The sequence below is a fragment of the Pseudophryne corroboree genome, chromosome 12 (genome assembly GCF_028390025.1).
Source record: "Pseudophryne corroboree isolate aPseCor3 chromosome 12, aPseCor3.hap2, whole genome shotgun sequence".
Classification (NCBI taxonomy): Eukaryota; Metazoa; Chordata; class Amphibia; order Anura; family Myobatrachidae; genus Pseudophryne; species Pseudophryne corroboree.
The window spans coordinates 175412607-175438135 of NC_086455.1; the positions used below are offsets into that span (position 1 = coordinate 175412607).

At 48.9% G+C, this 25529-nt stretch overlaps 1 protein-coding gene across 2 annotated transcripts in view; it reads right to left on the reverse strand.

The window, feature by feature from the left end:
* Window positions 1-25529, reverse strand: part of PPP2R5C (protein phosphatase 2 regulatory subunit B'gamma) — a 153961-nt gene that overhangs the window by 117115 nt on the left and 11317 nt on the right. For both annotated transcript variants that reach the window (XM_063948632.1, XM_063948634.1), the window contains exons 2-3: window positions 15875-15931; window positions 15142-15301 (exon numbers count right to left, since the gene is read on the reverse strand). In XM_063948632.1, the coding sequence (XP_063804702.1) occupies window positions 15142-15301; window positions 15875-15931 (217 nt within the window). The remainder of the gene's footprint in view (window positions 1-15141; window positions 15302-15874; window positions 15932-25529) is intronic.

Sequence of the window (25529 nt, forward strand, 5' to 3'; positions counted from 1 at the left end):
GTGACGGACATTATGAGCACCTCGTCATGCCCTTCGGATTGAGCAATGCTCCAGCTGTCTTCCAGCATTTCGTCAATGAGATCTTCAGAGACATTCTATACCGTCATGTCGTGGTCTATCTAGATGATATCCTCATTTTTGCCAACAATTTAGAGGAACATCGTTTCTGGGTAAAGGAGGTTCTGTCCCGTCTCCGTGTCAATCATCTCTACTGCAAATTAGAGAAATGCGTCTTTGAAGTCAAGTCCATTCCGTTTCTAGGGTACATTGTGTCCGGTTCCGGACTAGAGATGGATCCTGAGAAACTACAAGCAATCCAGAATTGGCCAGTACCCTTAACCCTCAAAGGGGTCCAGAGGTTCTTAGGGTTCGCCAATTATTACCGAAAGTTTATACGAGACTTTTCCACCATTGTGGCGCCTATTACTGCTTTCACCAAGAAGGGTGCTAACCCGTCCAAGTGGTCTGAAGAAGCCATGCAAGCTTTTCATCTTTTAAAACAGAGGTTCATCTCTGCACCTGTCCTGAAACAGCCTGACGTCGACTCTCCTTTCATCTTAGAGGTGGATGCCTCCTCCGTTGGAGTAGGAGCGGTGTTATCTCAGAGGGCTAAAGATGGTCATTTACATCCTTGCAGTTTCTTCTCACGGAAGTTCTCCCCAGCGGAGCGCAACTATGCCATTGGCGACCAGGAGTTGCTAGCCATCAAGCTCGCTCTAGAGGAGTGGAGATATCTGTTGGAGGGAGCTTCTCATTCAATCACCATCCTTACAGACCACAAGAACCTTCTATATCTAAAAGGCGCACAATGTCTCAACCCTCGTCAGGCCAGATGGGCACTTTTCTTTTCCAGGTTCGACTTTAAACTCCAGTTCTGTCCGGGCTCTCAGAATCGCAAGGCCGATGCCCTTTCCCGCTCATGGGAGCAAGAAAATGAGTCAGAGTCTTCAGACAAGCATCCTATTATAAATCCGTTGGCATTCTCCACGGTAGGGATGGACTCTACGCCCCCATCAGGGAAAAGTTTTGTGAAGCCGACACTAAGGAAGAAGCTCATGCATTGGGCCCATGCTTCCCGTTTTGCCGGACATACAGGTATCCAAAAAACCCTGGAGTTTATCTCTAGGTCCTATTGGTGGCCAACTCTGAAAAAGGACGTTTTGGAGTTTATTGCATCTTGCCCAAAGTGTGCTCAACATAAAGTATCCCGCCAGTCGCCTGCGGGGCAACTGGTTCCACTATCTGTTCCCCGTCGACCATGGACCCATTTGTCGATGGATTTTATTACAGATTTGCCCATGTGCAACAAGTTCAATACCATCTGGGTGGTAGTTGACCGGTTCACCAAGATGGCACACTTCATTCCTCTCACCGGTCTTCCGTCAGCTTCCAAGTTGGCTCAAGTATTCATACAAGAGATCTTCCGACTCCACGGTCTTCCAGAAGAAATTATCTCAGATCGAGGAGTTCAATTCACAGCCAAATTCTGGCGAAGTTTATGTCAAGTCCTCCAAGTCAAGTTAAAGTTTTCCACGGCTTACCATCCTCAGACCAATGGTCAAACTGAGAGGGTGAATCAGGACTTGGAGGCCTTCCTCCGCATCTATGTGTCCTCCTCTCAAGATGACTGGGTTCAATTACTTCCCTGGGCCGAGTTCTGTCATAACAACCAGTATCATTCTTCATCTTCTTCAACACCATTCTTCACCAACTTTGGATTCCACCCTAAAGTCCCTGAGTTCCAACCGCTTCCAGCAACTTCTGTTCCCGCAGTGGATATCACCTTGCATCAGTTTGCCAATATCTGGAAGAGCGTACGATCAGCTCTGCTCAAGGCATCGTTCAGGTACAAGAAGTTTGCGGATAAGAAGCGTCGAGCAGTTCCTGCTCTCAAGGTGGGTGATCGGGTATGGTTATCCACGAAGAATTTGAGGTTAAGAGTTCCCAGTATGAAGTTTGCACCTCGCTACATCGGTCCTTTTAAAATTGATCAAGTCATCAATCCTGTTGCTTACAGACTCCAGTTACCTCCCTTCTTAAAAATACCCAGGACATTCCATGTTTCCCTGTTGAAACCGCTAATCTTGAATCGGTTTCATTCCTCACTTCCACCAACTCCGAAAGTCCAAACTCAACGAGGCGTTGAGTATGAAGTGGCCAAGATCCTGGACTCACGTCACCGTTACGGTCAACTTCAGTATCTCATTGACTGGAAGGGCTATGGTCCTGAAGAACGCTCTTGGACCAATGCCTCTGACGTCCATGCTCCTGCCTTGGTCCGAAATTTCCACGCAAAGTTTCCTTTAAAGCCTAAGAAGGGTCCTGGGGCCACTCCTAAAGGGGGGGGTGCTGTCACGATCCGGGTATCTGGACGCCATTACTTACCCTTCAGATGCCTCCTAAGGCGGGCTCAGCGTTCCAGGACCAGATTCCGCTGTTCCTGAGTTTCCACATGCAGAGTGTCAGAGTGGTGTTTTCATCAGCCGCGGCCTCCGCTGTGCCCGCGTGGTTAAATGTGCATCTATCAGCCTGGCGTCTCCTGTCTCCGGTGGCCGGCGCCGCCATTACTGTTTCCCAGACCACATGGATTACAAACCAAACTTCCCTCCAAGTGTCTGCATGGGCGCAGCCATCTTGGATTCTGTCATCTGATCATTTCCACCAATCTGCTGTTTGTATTGTTGATTTGCATAATTGCCTAGCCAACCCCTTCCTTGCTGCAGGTATAAGTAAGCTGTGCCTGAGCAAGGAAGACGTCAGTGCTTTGGTTGTCAAACCTAGTTCCTGTTTGTCTCTCTTCTATGATTGTCTTCCAGGTTCCAGCTCCTGTCTCAAGACTTCCACCATAGAGACCCGCACCAGCATTCCACCTGCGGTGTAGCCTGACTCTCCAATCCATTGTGGATTCATCTGTTTCCAGCTACAACACTACCTGCTTCCAGCCTCAGCTTCCAGCAGAATACAGCTTCCCTTAAAGGGCCGGTGTCCTTTCTACACTTTACCACTCTCCACCGGAATTATTATTTCTCCGCTCTCAAGTTCTACATTTCAGTTCACATTTCATCGCTCCCAAAGTTCATTTATTATTTAACTGGTTCCAGCCAGTATCCACTCCGTGCTAACAACAGTCTGGTTCCAGCCAGTATCCACAGCAGCTGTTTTACCTTCAGCAACCCAGCTCTTCCTGGAACACCAGCTGGTACAATCCTGGGTTATCTCCATTGCTACAGCCGGGCCTGGTAAGGACTTTCCATCTAGAAGATCATAAGAACTATCTCACACTACCAGTGCCCTGTGGCTCCTGCCATGCTGTAGTACTCAGGAACTGTATTTATTCTTTGCTGACTTTTACGTTTTCTTTTATTGCTGCTGTGATGCGGAGTTTTCATAATAAACATCATTGACTTTTATCTAAGTTGTCGTGGTCACGCCTTCGGGCAGTTATTATTCATGTTACTTACATGTCCAGGGGTCCGATACAACCTCCCAGGTTCCGGTACATCTCAGCCCCTACAACTGAGGCTGCCTCCCGTCAGCTCAGGCCCTCAGTTGTGACACCCACCATACCATGTAATTCATTCCTCCTCCTCACCATACCATGTAATTCATTCCTCCTCCTCACCATACCATGTAACTCATTCCTCCTCCTCACCATACCATGTAACTCATTCCTCCTCACCATACCATGTAATTCATTCCTCCTCCTCCTCACTATACCATGTAATTCATTCCTCCTCCTCCCCATACCATGTAACTCATTCCTCCTCCTCACCATACCATGTAACTCATTCCTCCTCCTCACCATACCATGTAACTCATTCCTCCTCCTCCTCACCATACCATGTAACTCATTCCTCCTCCTCACCACACCATGTAATTCATTCCTCCTCCTCACCATACCATGTAATTTATTCCTCCTCCTCACCATACCATGTAACTCATTCCTCCTCCTCCCCATATCATGTAACTCATTCCTCCTCCTCCTCACCATACCATGTAATTCATTCCTCCTCCTCCCCATACCATGTAACTCATTCCTCCTCCTCACCATACCATGTAACTCATTCCTCCTCCTCACCATACCATGTAACTCATTCCTCCTCCTCACCATACCATGTAACTCATTCCTCCTCCTCACCACACCATGTAATTCATTCCTCCTCCTCACCATACCATGTAATTTATTCCTCCTCCTCACCATACCATGTAACTCATTCCTCCTCCTCCCCATATCATGTAACTCATTCCTCCTCCTCCTCACCATACCATGTAATTCATTCCTCCTCCTCACCACACCATGTAATTCATTCCTCCTCCTCACCATACCATGTAACTCATTCCTCCTCACCATACCATGTAATTCATTCCTCCTCCTCACACCATGTAATTCATTCCTCCTCCTCACACCATGTAATTCATTCCTCCTCCTCACCATACCATGTAACTCATTCCTCCTCACCATACCATGTAACTCATTCCTCCTCACCATACCATGTAACTCATTCCTCCTCACCATTACCATACCTTCTAAATATAAATATATTCTAAAAAATACTAGAGTGAGGAAATACCTCTTAGGAGTGGGCGGGGCACCTTAGAAACACGCCTACTGCTTAGATACATTTGTTTAGTATAAGTTACATATTACAGAATGTATTTCAACAGTTAGATCCATAAAGTAGATGAGGCATCCACAGCAATAATTACAGATCATCAGCACAGCCTCTTGCATGGGAAAGTGCAGACAGTGGCGCTATTCTATCATTGGCCACAAGAGGGCGTTCAGCGTACATAAAACACGCGACATACAGCTATGGCCAAATGCCTGTATATACAGTAATGTAATACTATCCATCTAACCGTACAGGCTGCATCCGCTAACTCTGTACTGGGACATACTGGTCTGATATAAAACCGCGTTCCATCATGGCCGCAGGCTAAGGAATGAGAATTGGGGATGGGGGGGGGGGGTGTTGGGAAGAGATCTGGATCCCAGGTAAGTGGTGTAGGGCAATAACAGAGAACTAATGGAAGTCCAGTGGAGCAGACAGCAGCTGGCATAGACGATCCTTTATTTACCGCTTACATAACGTTCCATTACTATTCCCTATATGAGAAACCAACTACTGAGAGGACGTTCCATCGCCCAGACAGAGGCGTCAGGAAACGGTATTACACGTACGCAGGAAACGTCAGTAACTACATGAATCTCTGCAGCTCCACACCGCCAGTAATCGCTCATCGGTAACTGCAACACTGCTTCCTGCATGGCGCGCCGGGCTGCAAGTATTCGCAGCCAACGATCGCTCCATTAATTAATAATGGAATCAGCTGAACGATCGCCGGCTGCGAATAGTCATGGACTGGCGTGCTATGCCGCATCGCAGTAAGGGGAGCATGGCTACATCTGTACCTACCTTACACCACAAAATAACTACCCCCCCTCCCCCCCTACCGGGAGAAGAAACCCCGGCGACGGCATGCCGCTCTGCCCCTTATCAGGGTAGATCCTGCCCAATTAGTGCCATGCTAGCAGGTGGATACCATTAGCAATACATACATATGGCTGTGATAGATAGCCGCCACGCCTGCTGTATATATCCTGGCAGAGCAATGGTAGGTGGTCCCGGCAATCTGCTTTAGCCATGGTATAATAATGTATATAGCAGAATGAGAGCGCAAGTACAATCGTCTAATAACTTTCTGATAATAAAGGAATATTACATCCATAGAATAACACATATAAAGCATGTGACGTGTCCACAGTAATCTGAGCTATTCTGGCAGGAGTGTGGCTGTATTCATACATGTGCTGGTCCTTCTCCGGCTTCCATCCGGCCGTGCGTTATTATACACTGGTCCCAGCCACTAGAAACGCTGCCTATTAATATAGGATGTATGATGTGGGCGCCCTGCATGGGTACAGCTAGGAAGAGGGTATCACTGGCGTAGACTAGATGTGTGAGGGCTGTATGTGTGCCAGTGACGGAGCCCACTTCATATAGGGAAGGTTTTCTGGGAACCCAGGCCATAGCGATGCTTAAGAGCACGGGCGATATTACACAGCATGCATGATGCTGGCTGAGATTGTCCCTAGCGATGCTGAAGAGCACGAGCGATACTATACAGCATGCATGACGCCGGCTGAGATTATCCCTAGCGATGCTGAAGAGCACGGGCAATATTACACAGCATGCATGACGCCGGCTGAGACGGTCCCTAGCAATGCTGAAGAGCACGGGCGATTAGTGTTCATTCTAGCACCCTGCACCTTTCAAATCCTGTGCAGTTCCTCTTCCCTACTTGGGGTGTCTCTCTCTGCTCTGGTGCTTCTAGCACACACAGGTCTGTATCACAGCACTGAGTAACAGATCAGTGTGCTAGAAGCACCAGAGCAGAGAGCGACACCCCAGGCAGGAAAGAGGAACTGCACGGGATCTGAAAGGTGCAGGGTGCTAGAATGAACATTAGCAATACTATACAGCATGCATGACGCCGGCTGAGATTGTCCCTAGCGATGCTGAAGAGCACGGGCGATACTATACAGCATGACGCCGGCTGAGACAGTCCCTAATGATGCTGAAGAGCACGGGCGATACTATACAGCATGCATGACGCCGGCTGAGACAGTCCCTAGTGATGCTGAAGAGCACGGGCGATACTATACAGCATGCATGACGCCGGCTGAGACAGTCCCTAGTGATGCTGAAGAGCACGGGCGATACTATACAGCATGCATGACGCCGGCTGAGACAGTCCCTAGTGATGCTGAAGAGCACGGGCGATACTATACAGCATGCATGACGCCGGCTGAGACTGTCCCTAGCGATGCTGAAGAGCACGGGCGATACTATACAACATGCATGACGCCGGCTGATACTGTCCCTAGCGATGCTGAAGAGCACGGGCGATACTATACAGCATGAATGACGCCGGCTGAGACAGTCCCTAGTGATGCTGAAGAGCACGGGCGATACTATACAGCATGCATGACGCCGGCTGAGACAGTCCCTAGTGATGCTGAAGAGCACGGGCGATACTATACAGCATGCATGACGCCGGCTGAGATTGTGAACGGATGAGACGTTTGGCCGCATATTTCCCTTTCAACCATTGCACGTCCACATTGATGCCACGCAGGCCGCCCTAACCCGATCCCAGTGGCGTGCGGTTATTAGGGATCCCCTGCTTTTGCGCTGGCCAGCTCACCCTACCGGCGCGAACGACAATTAAGTCTACATAAGTAAAGTCTAAATCGAGCGCCATGATAAATCTGAGGGTGAGCGTCGCTGCACTGTAAGTAGCATGGGTGGGATCCAGAAAACGTGGACCCGCGGTACAGATACAGGCATGGCGGCTGGAACTGCGTGACAGCGACAGAGTAACACACATAACAGGGAGGTACAGGACGTCCTTCTAATGAACTACCAAAAACTCAGTCCCTGGATTACGCTGCGGTACAAATCCCTGGTTACAGCCATAGAACCACATGCACCATATGGGCGTCCGGCTTGATATTAGTATGCGAGTTATCGGGTTCAATAGAATCTATCTGCCGTGCAGCGTAATACACAAATGTGCGCACATCCTTACCCAGCGTCTTATGTCAGCGTTCGGGGGAATCACAGGAACAGGACCTACTGTATACTGCGGCCGCAGAACTCCCAGACACGTGTACTGGCGGCCACGGCGCTCAAGGCGTTAACCCTCAGCTGCCCAGCACGAATTGGTGCTTGGCGCCATGTTCTGTAAATGCATGTTTAATGATGCGGTTTAACATGTCATATGTAGTGCTCTGTGCACAGTTGTAGGATTGCATGTTTACATGTATTTATATATAAGATGTGCTCACATGTATTTTAAAGGGAAAAAATGCACTTACTATATAGGGCTGAATAATTAGGATTCCCTATCTTCTGTGAGTAGGAAATGTGATGCTAATTGCCCTCTCCTAGCAGATCGGGTGAATGACAAAACCTTTTTGATGTTGGACAGAGCACAGCAGGTAAATGCTGGGTGTGAATATGTACAGTGGTATGGGGATTGGTATGGGTTTGGAACCTGTATTTATTTATGTAGCTGGTTTGATTGATATATGAATCCTGAATGGTATATGCAGGAAAAGGATAAGGAACATTTGTATTTTGAAGCTATGTGATAAATGTATCAATGGTGAAGTGTAAACTTCCAGGTGGTACAAGATGGAGTTTAAAGGACACCAAACTTTGTGTGTGACAGGAAGGAGGAAATTGCTTCATGCACTTATATCCTTTTAAAATGTAATTTATTTATATTTTGTAAGATATCCTGATTGGAAGGGAAGGACTCAGAGGGGAAACAACCCCCTGAGATGCATTGTGGTTTTACTGTATAAAAAGAGGAGGCCTGTGAGCATCAGAGTGTGTTATACCAACTACTTTCTGATATAAACATCTGCTGTATTGCAGAGTCCTTTTTAAGACTATTTTGGGCAAATAAACATCTTCTGCCTCAAGACGACCGCTTCATCTTGTGACCTGCAGGGTGAGGTGAAACCTAGCTCCGTTTTCCAGCTGTCCAGGGTGTAACCAGCGTCTCCAAGTTCCGCCTGCTACCGTACTGTGCTTAGGCAAGCGACGATTGGGGATTAGTCAACACCACACAGGTGTGGTAAGACAGCGTGTCCACGCATACAGAGCAGAACTGTAGTTCCAGACACCACGGCGCATAGGAGTCTGGTGGTGGCAGCATAGTACCCGCCCACTGCGCAGTGGGTGGAGTCAGTAACAGGCGGTTACTGACGGTAATCCCCTAATTGGCTAGGTCCTGTGTGACCTAAACTCCATACTGTGACTGGGGACGGGACGTGAACCGGTAAGGGCTGTCGTACGGAACCATCCGGTCACATATACCCTCAATACAAGGTAAAACAAAAAATGCCACAGCCAAAAACAAACGCAACCTTATATAGTATAATGTACTCTGCATTTTATTTATATTATTAACAGCCCATAAAAAAGCAAATGCATAATAAATATTTTACTCGTATGGGAAACAGGAGGTTTGCAGCTTTCAATTAAATCATTTCCAGCTGTGCAGCCTGCAGGCGGGAGACTGACTGTAGGTCACATACCCCGTATCTCCAATTAGCAGATAGATAATCAGAGCGCCGGGCACGTGCGGAAGCTGAACAAGGAAGGTGCCGACAAATGGGACATGGATTACAGAGAGCGCCGAGGCTTCTCTCCATGTACACCCGTGCATCAGATTACAGGGAGCGCCGAGGCTTCTCTCCATGTACACCCGTGCATCAGATTACAGAGAGCGCCGAGGCTTCTCTCCATGTACACCCGTGCATCAGATTACAGAGAGCGCCGAGGCCTCTCTCTATGTACACCTGTGCATCAGATTACAGAGAGCGCCGAGGCCTCTCTCTATGTACACCTGTGCATCAGATTACAGAGAGCGCCGAGGCCTCTCTCTATGTACACCCGTGCATCAGATTACAGAGAGCGCCGAGGCCTCTCTCTATGTACACCTGTGCATCAGATTACAGAGAGCGCCGAGGCCTCTCTCCATGTACACCCGTGCATCAGATTACAGAGAGCGCCGAGGCCTCTCTCCATGTACACCCGTGCATCAGATTACAGAGAGCGCCGAGGCCTCTCTCCATGTACACCCGTGCATCAGATTACAGAGAGCGCCGAGGCTTCTCTCCATGTACACCCGTGCATCAGATTACAGAGAGCGCCGAGGCTTCTCTCCATGTACACCCGTGCATCAGATTACAGAGAGCGCCGAGGCTTCTCTCCATGTACACCCGTGCATCAGATTACAGAGAGCACCGAGGCTTCTCTCCATGTACACCCGTGCATCAGATTACAGAGAGCGCCGAGGCTTCTCTCCATGTACACCAGTGCATCAGATTACAGAGAGCGCTGAGGCTTCTCTCCATGTACACCCGTGAATCAGATTACAGAGAGCGCTGAGGCTTCTCTCCATGTACACCCGTGAATCAGATTACAGAGAGCGCCGAGGCTTCTCTCCATGTACACCCGTGCATCAGATTACAGAGAGCGCTGAGGCTTCTCTCCATGTACACCCGTGAATCAGATTACAGAGAGGCTTCTCTCCATGTACACCCGTGCATCAGATTACAGAGAGCGCCGAGGCTTCTCTCCATGTACACCAGTGCATCAGATTACAGAGAGCGCCGAGGCTTCTCTCCATGTACACCCGTGCATCAGATTACAGAGAGCGCTGAGGCTTCTCTCCATGTACACCCGTGAATCAGATTACAGAGAGGCTTCTCTCCATGTACACCAGTGCATCAGATTACAGAGAGCGCTGAGGCTTCTCTCCATGTACACCCGTGAATCAGATTACAGAGAGCGCCGAGGCCTCTCTCCATGTACACCCGTGAATCAGATTACACCCCATCCCTGCCCTCCCCCAGTGATACTACTACCACATATTCATCATACGGATGTACCAAACATTGCCGAACCACCATTACGCACCTTTACCTCTACATCTCTATGGTTACTGGACACTAATTAAAAAAAAAGGGGGGGGGGATAAGGGAGTCGCCAAGTGAAAGTGTACGCACATGTATTGGCGGCTCGCCCGTGCCTGAGGGATAGAACACATTCTGCGAGGCTCCGACATTACACCTCCAGACGTGTGGCGACCCGACAGCTGGATATCCCTATCTGCAGGGCCCTCCGCACAGCCTGCTACACAGTCGACCATATCTTCCCATGGGGCCATTTCCTCCAACATCTGATCTCCTGTCACACTACACAGTGCTGTGTCACCCTGTATCTCCTGTCACACTACACAGTGCTGTGTCACCCTCACCTCCTGTCACACTACACAGCGCTGTGTCACCCAGCACCTCCTGTCACACTACACAGCGCTGTGTCACCCTGTATCTCCTGTCACACTACACAGTGCTGTGTCACCCTCACCTCCTGTCACACTACACAGCGCTGTGTCACCCAGCACTTCCTGTCACACTACACAGTGCTGTGTCACCCTGTATCTCCTGTCACACTACACAGCGCTGTGTCACCCAGCACCTCCTGTCACACTACACAGCGCTGTGTCACCCTCACCTCCTGTCACACTACACAGCGCTGTCACCCAGCACCTCCTGTCACACTACACAGTGCTGTGTCACCCTGTATCTCCTGTCACACTACACAGCGCTGTGTCACCCTGTATCTCCTGTCACACTACACAGCGCTGTGTCACCCTGTATCTCCTGTCACACTACACAGCGCTGTGTCACCCTGTATCTCCTGTCACACTACACAGTGCTGTGTCACCCTGTATCTCCTGTCACACTACACAGTGCTGTGTCACCCTGTATCTCCTGTCACACTACACAGCGCTGTGTCACCCTGTATCTCCTGTCACACTACACAGCGCTGTGTCACCCTGTATCTCCTGTCACACTACACAGCGCTGTGTCACCCTGTATCTCCTGTCACACTACACAGTGCTGTGTCACCCAGCACCTCCTGTCACACTACACAGTGCTGTGTCACCCAGCACCTCCTGTCACACTACACAGTGCTGTGTCACCCAGCACCTCCTGTCACACTACACAGTGCTGTGTCACCCAGCACCTCCTGTCACACTACACAGTGCTGTGTCACCCAGCACCTCCTGTCACACTACACAGTGCTGTGTCACCCAGCACCTCCTGTCACACTACACAGTGCTGTGTCACCCAGCACCTCCTGTCACACTACACAGTGCTGTGTCACCCAGCACCTCCTGTCACACTACACAGTGCTGTGTCACCCAGCACCTCCTGTCACACTACACAGTGCTGTGTCACCCAGCACCTCCTGTCACACTACACAGTGCTGTGTCACCCTGTATCTCCTGTCACACTACACAGCGCTGCGTCACCCAGCACCTCCTGTCACACTACACAGTGCTGTGTCACCCAGCACCTCCTGTCACACTACACAGTGCTGTGTCACCCTGTATCTCCTGTCACACTACACAGCGCTGTGTCACCCAGCACCTCCTGTCACACTACACAGTGCTGTGTCACCCTGTATCTCCTGTCACACTACACAGCGCTGTGTCACCCAGCACCTCCTGTCACACTACACAGTGCTGTGTCACCCTGCATCTCCTGTCACACTACACAGCGCTGTGTCACCCAGCACCTCCTGTCACACTACACAGTGCTGTGTCACCCTGTATCTCCTGTCACACTACACAGCGCTGTGTCACCCAGCACCTCCTGTCACACTACACAGTGCTGTGTCACCCTGTATCTCCTGTCACACTACACAGCACAGCCAGCCCCTGTCACACTACACAGCGCTGCATCTCCTGTCACACTACACAGCACAGCCAGCCCCTGACACTGTCAGAGAAACACAGAGACGCTGGTGAGGTAACACAGATGCCAATGTCACATGTGGCTCAGGGGCTAATCCTGATCCATGACCTGCATGTCCCAGTAACTAGAGTAATTCCATCTCTGAATGAGGCGTCATGTGGGGAGAGTACAGAGAGATAGTTGCAGCATCCGTACCACATTAATCCTAAATCTCCTCCAGCAGGAGAGCACTGGCGGCTTATCAGAGGGTCCCCAAGTGATCTGCCACAGCCGGACCACACAGGGGGGCAGCCGCGCTACTCTGCCGCAACAACGCTGCAGGCACGAAACACATCCCGCTAAAGATGCTTAGTGCCGAGCTACAATCTACATGCTGCCCCCCCCCCCTACAAAACGGCTATTATACAAACACCCCCCAAGGAGGTTATTACACACAAATGCCCCCCCTCCTGTAGGAGGCTACACAACAGACCCCCCCCCCCAGAATGCTATTATAACAAACCCCCCCCCCCCCCCCTTTCCCCCTGCATAGAGGTTATTACACCCAGACACTATTGCAGCAGCTCTCCCTGGACGTGGATGGGATAAATGAGAGAATGAATCCCTGGTGTAGACACCAGGACCAGCGCTGCGTAATCTCACACCTTACTGGATGCGACATAAAAAATAAAACGTTCTTAGGTTTTTGTGGTATCATGGGACGCCTGCTGCTTACAGGTCACATGACGAGGATATGACGTATGACAGATGTTTGGGTGGCTCTCTTCCACTGAGCAAAACCCGTGATAATGCCCATCTGTAAAAACATGGGTGTGTCAAGGCTGTGGAAAAGGGTAGAAGGGATGGCACCCGCTATACACAGCATCACAGCGTGAGGCTGGCAGAGAGATCACAAGAAATCATTCAGCCTCAGGGGTGACGGGTGCCCGGATGGAGCATCTCTCCCTTCTAGCGATTACAGCCTGGTTATAAGATGGTGATGTCACAGCGCCTGTGCCCTGCACACATACATGAGGAGACGCCTGGCACAATTAATGCGCTGATACAGCATAACGAGAGGGGAACAATTCATCTGGCACATGGTCACCCCAAGTTCCAAGCCTGCATGTGTCACAGAGACGTAACCTGCTGGCAGGGTCTCCTCCACCTCATACTGCCGCTCACACCTAGCATCACCCTAGCAGCATGGCTCCACGAGGTTATCCGTACACACAATGATCTCCCGGCCAGGGGCACAGCAGTATATGGGGATGCCCTGTATACAGTCACCATGTGGTCGCTCTGTCCGCAGCAAATATCCGGATCCTAGGGGGCACAATCAGAGTGGTGGGGGCAGTTCAGCGGGAGTCCATCACACCCGGCCACAGCGCTAATGCACATCTACAGCCAGCGGGGAATAGTCCATTTACAGTCGGACGTGTCTTTATAGCTGCCGACCCTTTATGAACGTTTTCCATACACAGCAGAGTACAATACACACTCCATACAGTACACAAGCATGGTACGCCAGAGAGGACTGTAACACAGACATCCAGCGGTGCAGAGTCGCCCGGCGACGGAGCGCCTTGTTGTGTTACACACACAGGAAACACGCTTTCCGGGTGTAGAAGTATTTACATGTAAAGAACGTCATCAGGCGGGAGAACGTGCCCCAAAGTGACAGAGAACAGAAAGTGCGGATGTTCCATAGAAAGCTTAGTATATAACACAAATTCATATAAGCCAGCGCGTTACAGTCCTCTCCCAGGATAACTCTATGGGGGGAGATTCAGTTGTCAATTTGGGAGCCTGAAGAAGCTCTGTAATTGCCGCTGCAGACAGGTGTGAACGCCGCAGTGGTGCGTATAGCACATAGACAGGTAAAAGATAGACAGTCATTAGTTAGACACCGTATGGTCACAGTCACAAGTCAGACAGACAGGGTGACACAAGTCAGACAGACAGGGTGACACAAGTCAGACAGACAGGGTGACACAAGTCAGACAGACAGGGTGACACAAGTCAGACAGACAGGGTGACACAAGTCAGACAGACAGGGTGACACAAGTCAGACACAAAAAATAAAAATTTGTGTTTTTTAACCCAAATGTGGTGAAATTCGTCCCCTCGCGGGCTCACTTCGCTCGCCACAACTTTACTAAAAGGTACTAGTTTGTGACATGGATAGTAAATGAGGCAAAACTTGTAAAAAACACAAAAAAAAAAACCCAACAATTTTTTTGGTGTCTGACTTATGACCATGTCTGACTTTTGACTGTCAACAATATGGTGTCTACCTAATGACTATATCTATAGACTGGAACCCGCGCCGTAGGTGGCCCATCATTCTGCTCGCACCCTCCAGAGGTGGTCAGCAGTAAAATGGGTGGAAAGTCCGTGTTTGGGCGCCTGATTGGTACTTTAGATGGGTTTAACTGCTGTTGAGAGCGACAAGAGCGATAAGTACAGTAATTGGCACAACAATTGAATAGCTCCGTCGCGCGCCCATTACAACAGCTGAATCTCCCCCCAAACAAGTAATTTAACTGTGGACAACAAGCAACATGGCAGCTGCTAAACAAGATTCCCTCTGCAGGGCGGCGTACGACGCCAACGACGCCACACGGGTCTGTGATTATTGGCTGCAGAGCAGACATCTCATTACTACACTCCCAGCCATTGGTTGAATACCGCCACTGAATGCTGGCTTCTGATAGGGCAATGTACTCAGTGGTGATAGAGAAGAACGTGCAGACAGATAGCGCTGGTCACTAGAACGCCATTATACATATATACAGTAGAAGAACAAGAGACACCTTTAAGCGCTGGTAACTTCTGCAGTTCCCGGTTATTGCTGACGTTAAATCTGGAGGAACTCTGCCGCCTCTCTTTCTTCACAACAGCCTGGGGGGTGGGTAACTTGATCTTTGATACCTGAGCTGGTGGGGGGACATTGTTCACTTTCTTGATGGAGACCTGACGTGAAAGAAAAACCACCCGAATGATCAGATCAAAGCATCGGAGACACTGATCAACAAGCAGCATAAAGTGAGAACGTATTGTAAGAGGGCAGAGCAATCATTAAGGCCGTCCCACGGAGGTAATCACGGCGTGCGTACCAAAATCAGTCCTAGGCAGGCGCCATGTAGAACATCGACCGTTAGGGTCTATTTTACAGACTTAATAACCAATAAAAAGGACTATGAAGTTGGGGTGTTTATCTATACTGCGCCAGCGTTCAGCACACCGCATAAAAACGGATATGACCGTAAAACAGCTCGCCAAACGCAACGTATAATGATGTGCAAAGAATCCAGCGAGACGGCATTAAACATCTTATAGTACACATTTACTGTATAAGAACACAGATATAATCACATCACAGTGTCTGCTGGTACAGATTGTGTTACACACAGCCAGGTAAGTGTCCATCAGTCACTGTGTGTATAGGCTCTGCCTTCCACTGTCACTTCCTTGCCTGCTAATCGCCATCGGCTACCGATCAACGCAACCCCGACGCCAAGGCCGGACAATGCCGCCAATACTCACGTCATGTTCAGGATTTTCTTGCCCTTCTTTTCCACTTTTTCCAGCTTTTGGAGGATCCTTAAATACATGTGAAAATATAGATTATTAATCAGTAAACTCTGAATCCTTTCCGTAATATTATCATCAACAACAGAGATTCAGAGACTTGCAGCATAATACAGATATATATATTGCAGTATATAGACTGACAGAGTCCAGGCGATAACCGTTCCCAGTACCTGTGATAGTGGCGCCTATTTACCATAAGTCACCGGGCATTAGATCATTAGACAGGAAGGAGAACCGCCGCCCAAACCTTATCTTATGGGGAATCTGCCGCCGCCACGTCTCTCTATGGGAGACAGAATATATGGGTCCAAAACCACATCGGCTCCACGGCGGCAGCGCACAATGTAATCACTGGGCCGACGATCACGTCTTTATGGTCAAAGCCGCTTCCACATCTTTATAAAAAGCAAAAGTGTTGGAACAGTCAATGGAAAATAGTTATAATGCGAGTGCCGCCGCCGCCGCTGCTTCCGCTGCGTACAAATCACACGCTGCATCAGACTGCCAACAAGTGTCACAGCGAAATGTAAACACCGCCGCAAATCTGGCGACAAAGTCATCAAACTTAAAGCAGCGATTAGTTTATATGCAAACCCGGCTGATTGCACCTCTGCAGCTGTAACTAGTGACCACCCTGCCGCCTGCAGAACAATGGCTGCCAGCGTACGCATAACCACCCCAAGGCTCTCCGCCTACATCCGAGACGGGGAACCTCCGGCCCTCCAGCTGTTGTTCAACTACACATCCCAGCATGCCTTGCAACAGCTTTAGCATGGCCAAAGAGCAAAACTGTAGCAAGGCATGCTCGTATGTGTAGTTCAACAACAGCTGGGGGACCGAAGGATCCCCATCCCTGACCTAGGGGCTGAGTCAGACCTGCACGCAGCAGACGCATCCAGGGAGGACACAGTGTGATTGAGAGCGGCGGCTGTTGGGGGCATTGTTACGATGGGGCGTCCCGAACGGTGGCGGGACCCCTTCCGTGGCGGCTGCATGACGTCACACGCAGCCGCTCCGGAAAACAAAACGGCAGCAGACCGCTTAACAGCGCAGACCTTAGTTCTGATGCATCCGCATAGGGATGTGGCGTCCCCCAGCACGTGAGGAGACGGACGCAGGTCTGGCTGCTCATCTCTGAATAATGCCCGCAGGACGTAACACTGAGCGTCAACTGATTGGTTGCCATGGGCAACTTCTCCACTCTGATCACTGCTTCATACATCTCTCTCACTATGTGCTAGACGTCAGCTGAAGTCTCATGAGAACCAATCATTATTCCACCTACTTTCTAATCCCATCATGGAAACCAGTCAGCGACATGTTCTGCGGATATAGGACGGCGAGACGTATACTATATACTGTCACCCATACTGAGGGCAGCGTACAGTATATACGATGGGGGGGCAATAAGGGAAGAAGCGCTCTCATTGTGTAAATGTACGCAGCTCTTATATATAGGTATAATCACTAGTATGTGCTCAGTACAGATTATCCACAGCCCCCATACTTGTGTAAGCGTGACACAACCTATACGACGCGTGATGGCGCCTGCAGCGGCTGTCTGCTGACCGCTGATATATGTAGATTTGTCCTCCCACCTAGGATTACTGCCGAGGCGGAGTTCCAGTAACGATGGGCTTGGTTTCCCCACATGTATCTGTAAGCGGAGCTGTGCTGCATTTGTGCGGAGCTTATTCAGGATGATGTGGGCGCCCTGCATGGGTATAACTAGGGAGAGGGTATCACTGGCGTAGACCAGATGTGTGAGGGCTGTATGTGTGCCAGTGACGGAGCCCACTTCATATAGGGAAGGTTTTCTGGGAACACAGTCCCTTGCGATGCTGAGGAGCATGGGCGATACTATACAGCATGACGCCGGCTGAGACAGTCCCTAGCGATGCTGAGGAGCATGGGCGATACTATACAGCATGCATGACGCCGGCTGAGACTGTCCCTAGCGATGCTGAAGAGCACGGGCGATACTATACAGCATGCATGACGCCGGCTGAGACTGTCCCTAGCGATGCTGAAGAGCACGGGCGATACTATACAGCACAGGTTCTCAAACTCGGTCCTCAGGACCCCACACAGTGCATGTTTTGCAGGTCTCTCACAGAATCACAAGTGAAATAATTAGCTCCACCTGTGGACCTTTTAAAATGTGTCAGTGAGTAATTAATACACCTGTGCACCTGCTGGGTTACCTGCAAAACATGCACTGTGTGGGGTCCTGAGGACCGAGTTTGAGAACCACTGCTATACAGCATGCATGACGCCGGCTGAGACTGTCCCTAGCGATGCTGAAGAGCACGGGCGATACTATACAACATGAATGACGCCGGCTGATACTGTCCCTAGCGATGCTGAAGAGCACGGGCGATACTATACAACATGCATGACGCCGGCTGATACTGTCCCTAGCGATGCTGAAGAGCACGGGCGATACTATACAGCATGCATGACGCCGGCTGAGACTGTCCCTAGCGATGCTGAAGAGCACGGGCGATACTATACAGCATGCATGACGCCGGCTGAGACTGTCCCTAGCGATGCTGAAGAGCATGGGCGATACTATACAACATGCATGACGCCGGCTGAGACTGTCCCTAGCGATGCTGAAGAGCATGGGTGATACTATACAACATGCATGACGCCGGCTGATACTGTCCCTAGCGATGCTGAAGAGCACGGGCGATACTATACAACATGCATGACGCCGGCTGATACTGTCCCTAGCGATGCTGAAGAGCACGGGCGATACTATACAGCATGCATGACGCCGGCTGATACTGTCCCTAGCGATGCTGAAGAGCACGGGCGATACTATACAGCATGCATGACGCCGGCTGAGACTGTCCCTAGCGATGCTGAAGAGCACGGGCGATACTATACAACATGCATGACGCCGGCTGATACTGTCCCTAGCGATGCTGAAGAGCACGGGCGATACTATACAACATGCATGACGCCGGCTGATACTGTCCCTAGCGATGCTGAAGAGCACGGGCGATACTATACAGCATGCATGACGCCGGCTGAGACTGTCCCTAGCGATGCTGAAGAGCACGGGCGATACTATACAGCATGCATGACGCCGGCTGAGACTGTCCCTAGCGATGCTGAAGAGCACGGGCGATACTAAACAGCATGCATGACGCCGGCTGAGACTGTCCCTAGCGATGCTGAAGAGCACGGGCGATACTATACAGCATGCATGACGCCGGCTGATACTGTCCCTAGCGATGCTGAAGAGCACAGGCGATACTATACAGCATGCATGACGCCGGCTGAGATTGGGAACGGATGGGACGTTTGATCCGCTGTTGTAGAGAGCCGGGAGGTGTTACGCAGGATGTTCTCCGCCCTGAGGGCGCCGCACATTCTGGGTCCACGCTGTCAGAGACATTTGTGCTGCAGTTTTTGAGAACTATGATTGCAAAAGTAAAAGGAGAGAAAAGTGTCTTTGTTGGCGCACAAATGATAATTAAAAATTAACCTTTAATAGATCCATTAAAATTGTCTAACCACAAAATAAGAGAATACAATACACGTATGTGATACAATTAACATATACCTTGAATAAGAATACATCTAAGATCAGCGCTCGCTACCTGTGTCGTGTCTTCATTATTCCAATCTGAATGTATCCGACATATACTGCACTCAGTCTGTACACTTCAGTATTTACATGATTTACTTATTGATTCTCAATGATTATTCTAATAGAGATACTGAATAGTATATAGTATTTATTAAGTATATTATGTTAATAATTTGCTTGCATGCAATAATCTGCTGAACTCACATAACTACTGACTTTTAGTGCAGTTATCCAGCGTATAATGGTGGTCATTCCGAGTTGTTCGCTCTGTAAATTTTTTCGCATCGCAGCGATTTTCCGCTTAGTGCGCATGCGCAATGTCCGCACTGTGACTGCGCCAAGTAAATTTGCTATGCAGTTAGGAATTTTACTCACGGTTTTTTCTTCGTTCTGGTGATCGTAATGTGATTGACAGGAAGTGGGTGTTTCTGGGCGGAAACTGGTCGTTTTATGGGTGTGTGCGAAAAAACGCTACCGTTTCTGGGAAAAACGCAGGAGTGGCTGGAGAAACGGGGGAGTGTCTGGGCGAACGCTGGGAGTGTTTGTGACGTCAAACCAGGAACGACAAGCACTGAACTGATCGCAGATGCCGAGTAAGTCTGGAGCTACTCAGAAACTGCTAAGAGGTGTGTGGTCGCAATTTTGAGAATCTTTCGTTCGCAATTTTAAGAAGCTAAGATTCACTCCCAGTAGGCGGCGGCTTAGCGTGTGTAAAGCTGCTAAAAGCAGCTTGCGAGCGAACAACTCGGAATGAGGGCCAATATATATTTAGCAGTGCAGTTATCCAGCGTATAATATATATTTGGCAGTGCAGTTATCTGGCGTATAATATATATTTGGCAGTGCAGTTATCCAGCGTATAATATATTTAGCGGTGAAGTGATCCAGCGTATAATATATTTAGCGGTGAAGTGATCCAGCGTATAATATATTTAGCAGTGCAGTTATCCAGCGTATAATATATATTTGGCAGTGCAGTTATCCAGCGTATAATATATATTTGGCAGTGCAGTTATCCAGCGTATTATATATTTAGCAGTGAAGTGATCCAGCGTATAATATATTTAGCGGTGAAGTTATCCAGCGTATAATATATTTAGCGGTGAAGTTATCCAGCGTATAATATATTTAGCGGTGAAGTTATCCAGCGTATAATATATTTGGCAGTGAAGTGATCCAGCGAATAATATATTTAGCAGTGAAGTGATCCAGCGTATAATATATTTAGCGGTGAAGTGATCCAGCGTTTAATATATTTAGCAGTGCAGTTATCCAGCGAATAATATATTTAGCAGTGAAGTTATCCAGCGTATAATATATTTAGCAGTGAAGTTATCCAGCGTATAATATATTTAGCAGTGAAGTTATCCAGCGTATAATATATTTAGCAGTGAAGTTATCCAGCGTATAATATATTTGGCAGTGAAGTTATCCAGCGTATAATATATTTAGCAGTGAAGTTATCCAGCGTATAATATATATTTGGCAGTGCAGTTATCCAGCGTATAATATATTTAGCAGTGAAGTTATCCAGCGTATAATATATTTAGCAGTGAAGTTATCCAGCGTATAATATATATTTGGCAGTGAAGTTATCCAGCGTATAATATATTTAGCAGTGAAGTTATCCAGCGTGTAATATATTTGGCAGTGAAGTTATCCAGCGTGTAATATATTTAGCAGTGAAGTTATCCAGCGTGTAATATATTTAACAGTGAAGTTATCCAGCGTATAATATATTTGGCAGTGAAGTTATCCAGCGTATAATATATTTGGCAGTGAAGTTATCCAGCGTATAATATATTTGGCAGTGAAGTTATCCAGCGTATAATATATTTAGCAGTGAAGTTATCCAGCGTATAATATATTTGGCCGTGAAGTTATCCAGCGTATAATATATTTAGCTTATATATATATATATATATATATATATATATATATATATATTATTAGTATTTATTAAGTATATTATGGTAATTGCTTGCATGCAATAATCTGCTGAACTCACATAACTACTTTTCGAAGAGTTCTCTCCAATAGCTACACTGTATTCTACTGCAACAATAATATCTAATGGAGGAAGTTACTGACTGATCTGTAACAAAGTAAGCTGCTATTGAAACCTCTGCCAAATATATTATACGCTGGATAACTTCACTGCTAAATATATTTTCTCTATCGTCCTAGTGGATGCTGGGGTTCCTGAAAGGACCATGGGGAATAGCGGCTCCGCAGGAGACAGGGCACAAAAAGTAAAGCTTTTCCAGATCAGGTGGTGTGCACTGGCTCCTCCCCCTATGACCCTCCTCCAGACTCCAGTTAGATTTTTGTGCCCGGCCGAGAAGGGTGCAATCTAGGTGGCTCTCCTAAAGAGCTGCTTAGAAAAAGTTTAGCTAGGTTTTTTATTTTACAGTGATTCCTGCTGGCAACAGGATCACTGCAGCGAGGGACTGAGGGGTGAAGGAGTCAACTCACCTGCGTGCAGGATGGATTGGCTTCTTGGCTACTGGACATCAAGCTCCAGAGGGACGATCACAGGTACAGCCTGGATGGTCACCGGAGCCGCGCCGCCGGCCCCCTTGCAGATGCTGAAGTCAGAAGAGGTCCAGAATCGGCGGCTGAAGACTCCTGCAGTCTTCTAAAGGTAGCGCACAGCACGGCAGCTGTGCGCCATTTTCCTCTCAGCACACTTCACACGCGGTCACTGAGGGTGCAGGGCGCTGGGGGGGGGCGCCCTGGGAGGCAAATGTAACCTATATAAAGGCTAAAAATACCTCACATATAGCCCCCAGAGGCTATATGGAGATATTTAACCCCTGCCTGATTTCTCTAAATAGCGGGAGACGAGCCCGCCGGAAAAGGGGCGGGGCCTATCTCCTCAGCACACGGCGCCATTTCCTCTCACAGCTCCGCTGGTCAGGACGGCTCCCAAGTCTCTCCCCTGCACTGCACTACAGAAACATGGTAAAACAGAGAGGGGGGGCAAATTTATGGCGATATTTTGATATAACAAAGCAGCTATAAGGGAGCACTTATTATAAGGCTATCCCTGATATATATATAGCGCTTTTGGTGTGTGCTGGCAAACTCTCCCTCTGTCTCCCCAAAGGGCTAGTGGGTCCTGTCTTCGTTAGGAGCATTCCCTGTGTGTCTGCTGTGTGTCGGTACGTGTGTGTCGACATGTATGAGGACGATATTGGTGTGGAGGCGGAGCAATTGCCAAATATGAGGATGTCACCCCCTAGGGAGTCGACACCAGAATGGATGCCTTTATTTATGGAACTACGGGATAGTGTCAACACGCTAAAGCAGTCGTTTGACGACATGAGGCGGCCGGACAATCAATTAGTGCCTGTCCAGGCGACTCAAACACCGTCAGGGGCTGTGAAACGCCCTTTGCCTCAGTCGGTCGACACAGACCCAGACACAGGCACTGACTCCAGTGGTGACGGTGACGAATCAACCGTATTTTCCAGTAGGGCCACACGTTATATGATTTTGGCAATGAAGGAGGCGTTACATTTAGCTGATACTACAGGTACCACTAAACAGGGTATTATGTGGGGTGTGAAAAAACTACCTATAGTTTTTCCTGAATCAGAAGAATTAAATGACGTGTGTAATGAAGCGTGGGTTGCCCCTGATAAAAAGCTGATAATTTCAAAGAAATTATTGGCATTATACCCTTTCCCGCCAGAGGTTAGGGAGCGCTGGGAAACACCTCCTAGGGTGGACAAGGCGCTAACACGCTTATCTAAACAAGTGGCGTTACCCTCTCCTGAGACGGCCGCACTTAAAGATCCATCAGATAGGAGGATGGAAAATATCCAAAAAAGTATATACACACATGCAGGTGTTATACTACGACCAGCTGTAGCGACTGCCTGGATGTGCAGTGCTGGGGTAGTTTGGTCAGAGTCCCTGATTGAAAATATTGATACCCTGGACAGGGACAATATTTTACTGTCGTTAGAACAAATAAAGGATGCATTTCTTTATATGCGTGATGCACAGAGGGATATCTGCACACTGGCATCACGGGTAAGTGCTATGTCCATTTCGGCCAGAAGAGCTTTATGGACGCGACAGTGGACAGGCGATGCGGATTCAAAACGGCATATGGAAGTTTTGCCGTATAAAGGGGAGGAGTTATTTGGAGTCGGTCTATCAGATTTGGTGGCCACGGCTACAGCCGGGAAATCCACTTTTCTACCTCAAGTCACTCCCCAACAGAAAAAGGCACCGACTTTTCAACCGCAGCCCTTTCGTTCCTTTAAAAACAAGAGAGCAAAGGGATATTCATATCTGCCACGAGGCAGAGGAAGGGGGAAGAGACAGCAACAGGCAGCTCCTTCCCAGGAACAGAAGCCCTCCCCGGCTTCTACAAAAGCCTCAGCATGACGCTGGGGCTTCTCAAGCAGACTCGGGGACGGTGGGCGGTCGTCTCAAAAATTACAGCGCGCAGTGGGCTCACTCGCAGGTAGATCCCTGGATCCTGCAGATAATATCTCAAGGGTACAGGTTGGAATTAGAGACAGATCCACCTCGCCGTTTCCTGAAGTCTGCTTTACCAACGTCCCCCTCCGAAAGGGAGACGGTTTTGGAAGCCATTCACAAGCTGTACTCTCAGCAGGTGATAGTCAAGGTACCTCTTCTACAACAAGGGAAGGGGTATTATTCCACTCTTTTTGTGGTACCGAAGCCGGATGGCTCGGTAAGGCCTATTCTAAATCTGAAGTCCTTGAACCTGTACATAAAGAAGTTCAAGTTCAAGATGGAGTCACTCAGAGCAGTGATAGCGAACCTGGAAGAGGGGGACTTTATGGTATCCTTGGACATCAAGGATGCGTATCTCCACGTTCCAATTTACCCCTCACACCAGGGGTACCTCAGGTTCGTTGTACAAAACTGTCACTATCAGTTTCAGACGCTGCCGTTCGGATTGTCCACGGCACCTCGGGTCTTTACAAAGGTAATGGCCGAGATGATGATTCTTCTTCGAAGAAAAGGCATATTAATTATCCCATACTTGGACGATCTCCTAATAAGGGCAAGGTCCAGAGAACAGCTAGAGATGGGATTAGCACTGTCTCAAGAAGTGCTAAAACAGCACGGGTGGATTCTGAATATTCCAAAATCCCAGTTAATGCCGACAACTCGCCTGCTGTTCCTAGGGATGATTCTGGACACGGTTCAGAAAAAGGTTTTTCTCCCGGAAGAAAAAGCCAAGGAGTTATCCGAGCTTGTCAGGAACCTCCTAAAACCAGGAAAGGTGTCTGTACATCAATGCACAAGAGTCCTGGGAAAAATGGTGGCTTCTTACGAAGCAATTCCATTCGGCAGATTCCACGCAAGAATTTTCCAAAGGGATCTGTTGGACAAATGGTCAGGGTCGCATCTTCAGATGCACCTACGGATAACCCTGTCTCCAAGGACAAGGGTGTCTCTTCTGTGGTGGTTGCAGAGTCCTCATCTATTGGAGGGCCGCAGATTCGGCATACAGGATTGGATCCTGGTGACCACGGACGCCAGCCTGAGAGGCTGGGGAGCAGTCACACAAGGAAGAAACTTCCAGGGAGTATGGACGAGCCTGGAAACGTCTCTTCACATAAACATTCTGGAACTAAGAGCAATATACAATGCTCTAAGCCAGGCAGAACCTCTGCTTCAGGGAAAACCGGTGTTGATCCAGTCGGACAACATCACGGCAGTCGCCCATGTGAACAGACAGGGCGGCACAAGAAGCAGGAGTGCAATGGCAGAAGCTGCAAGGATTCTTCGCTGGGCAGAGAATCATGTGATAGCACTGTCAGCAGTGTTCATCCCGGGAGTGGACAACTGGGAAGCAGACTTCCTCAGCAGACACGATCTTCACCCGGGAGAGTGGGGACTTCATCCAGAAGTCTTCCACATGCTGGTAACCCGTTGGGAAAGACCAATGGTGGACATGATGGCGTCTCGCCTCAACAAAAAACTGGACAGGTATTGCGCCAGGTCAAGAGATCC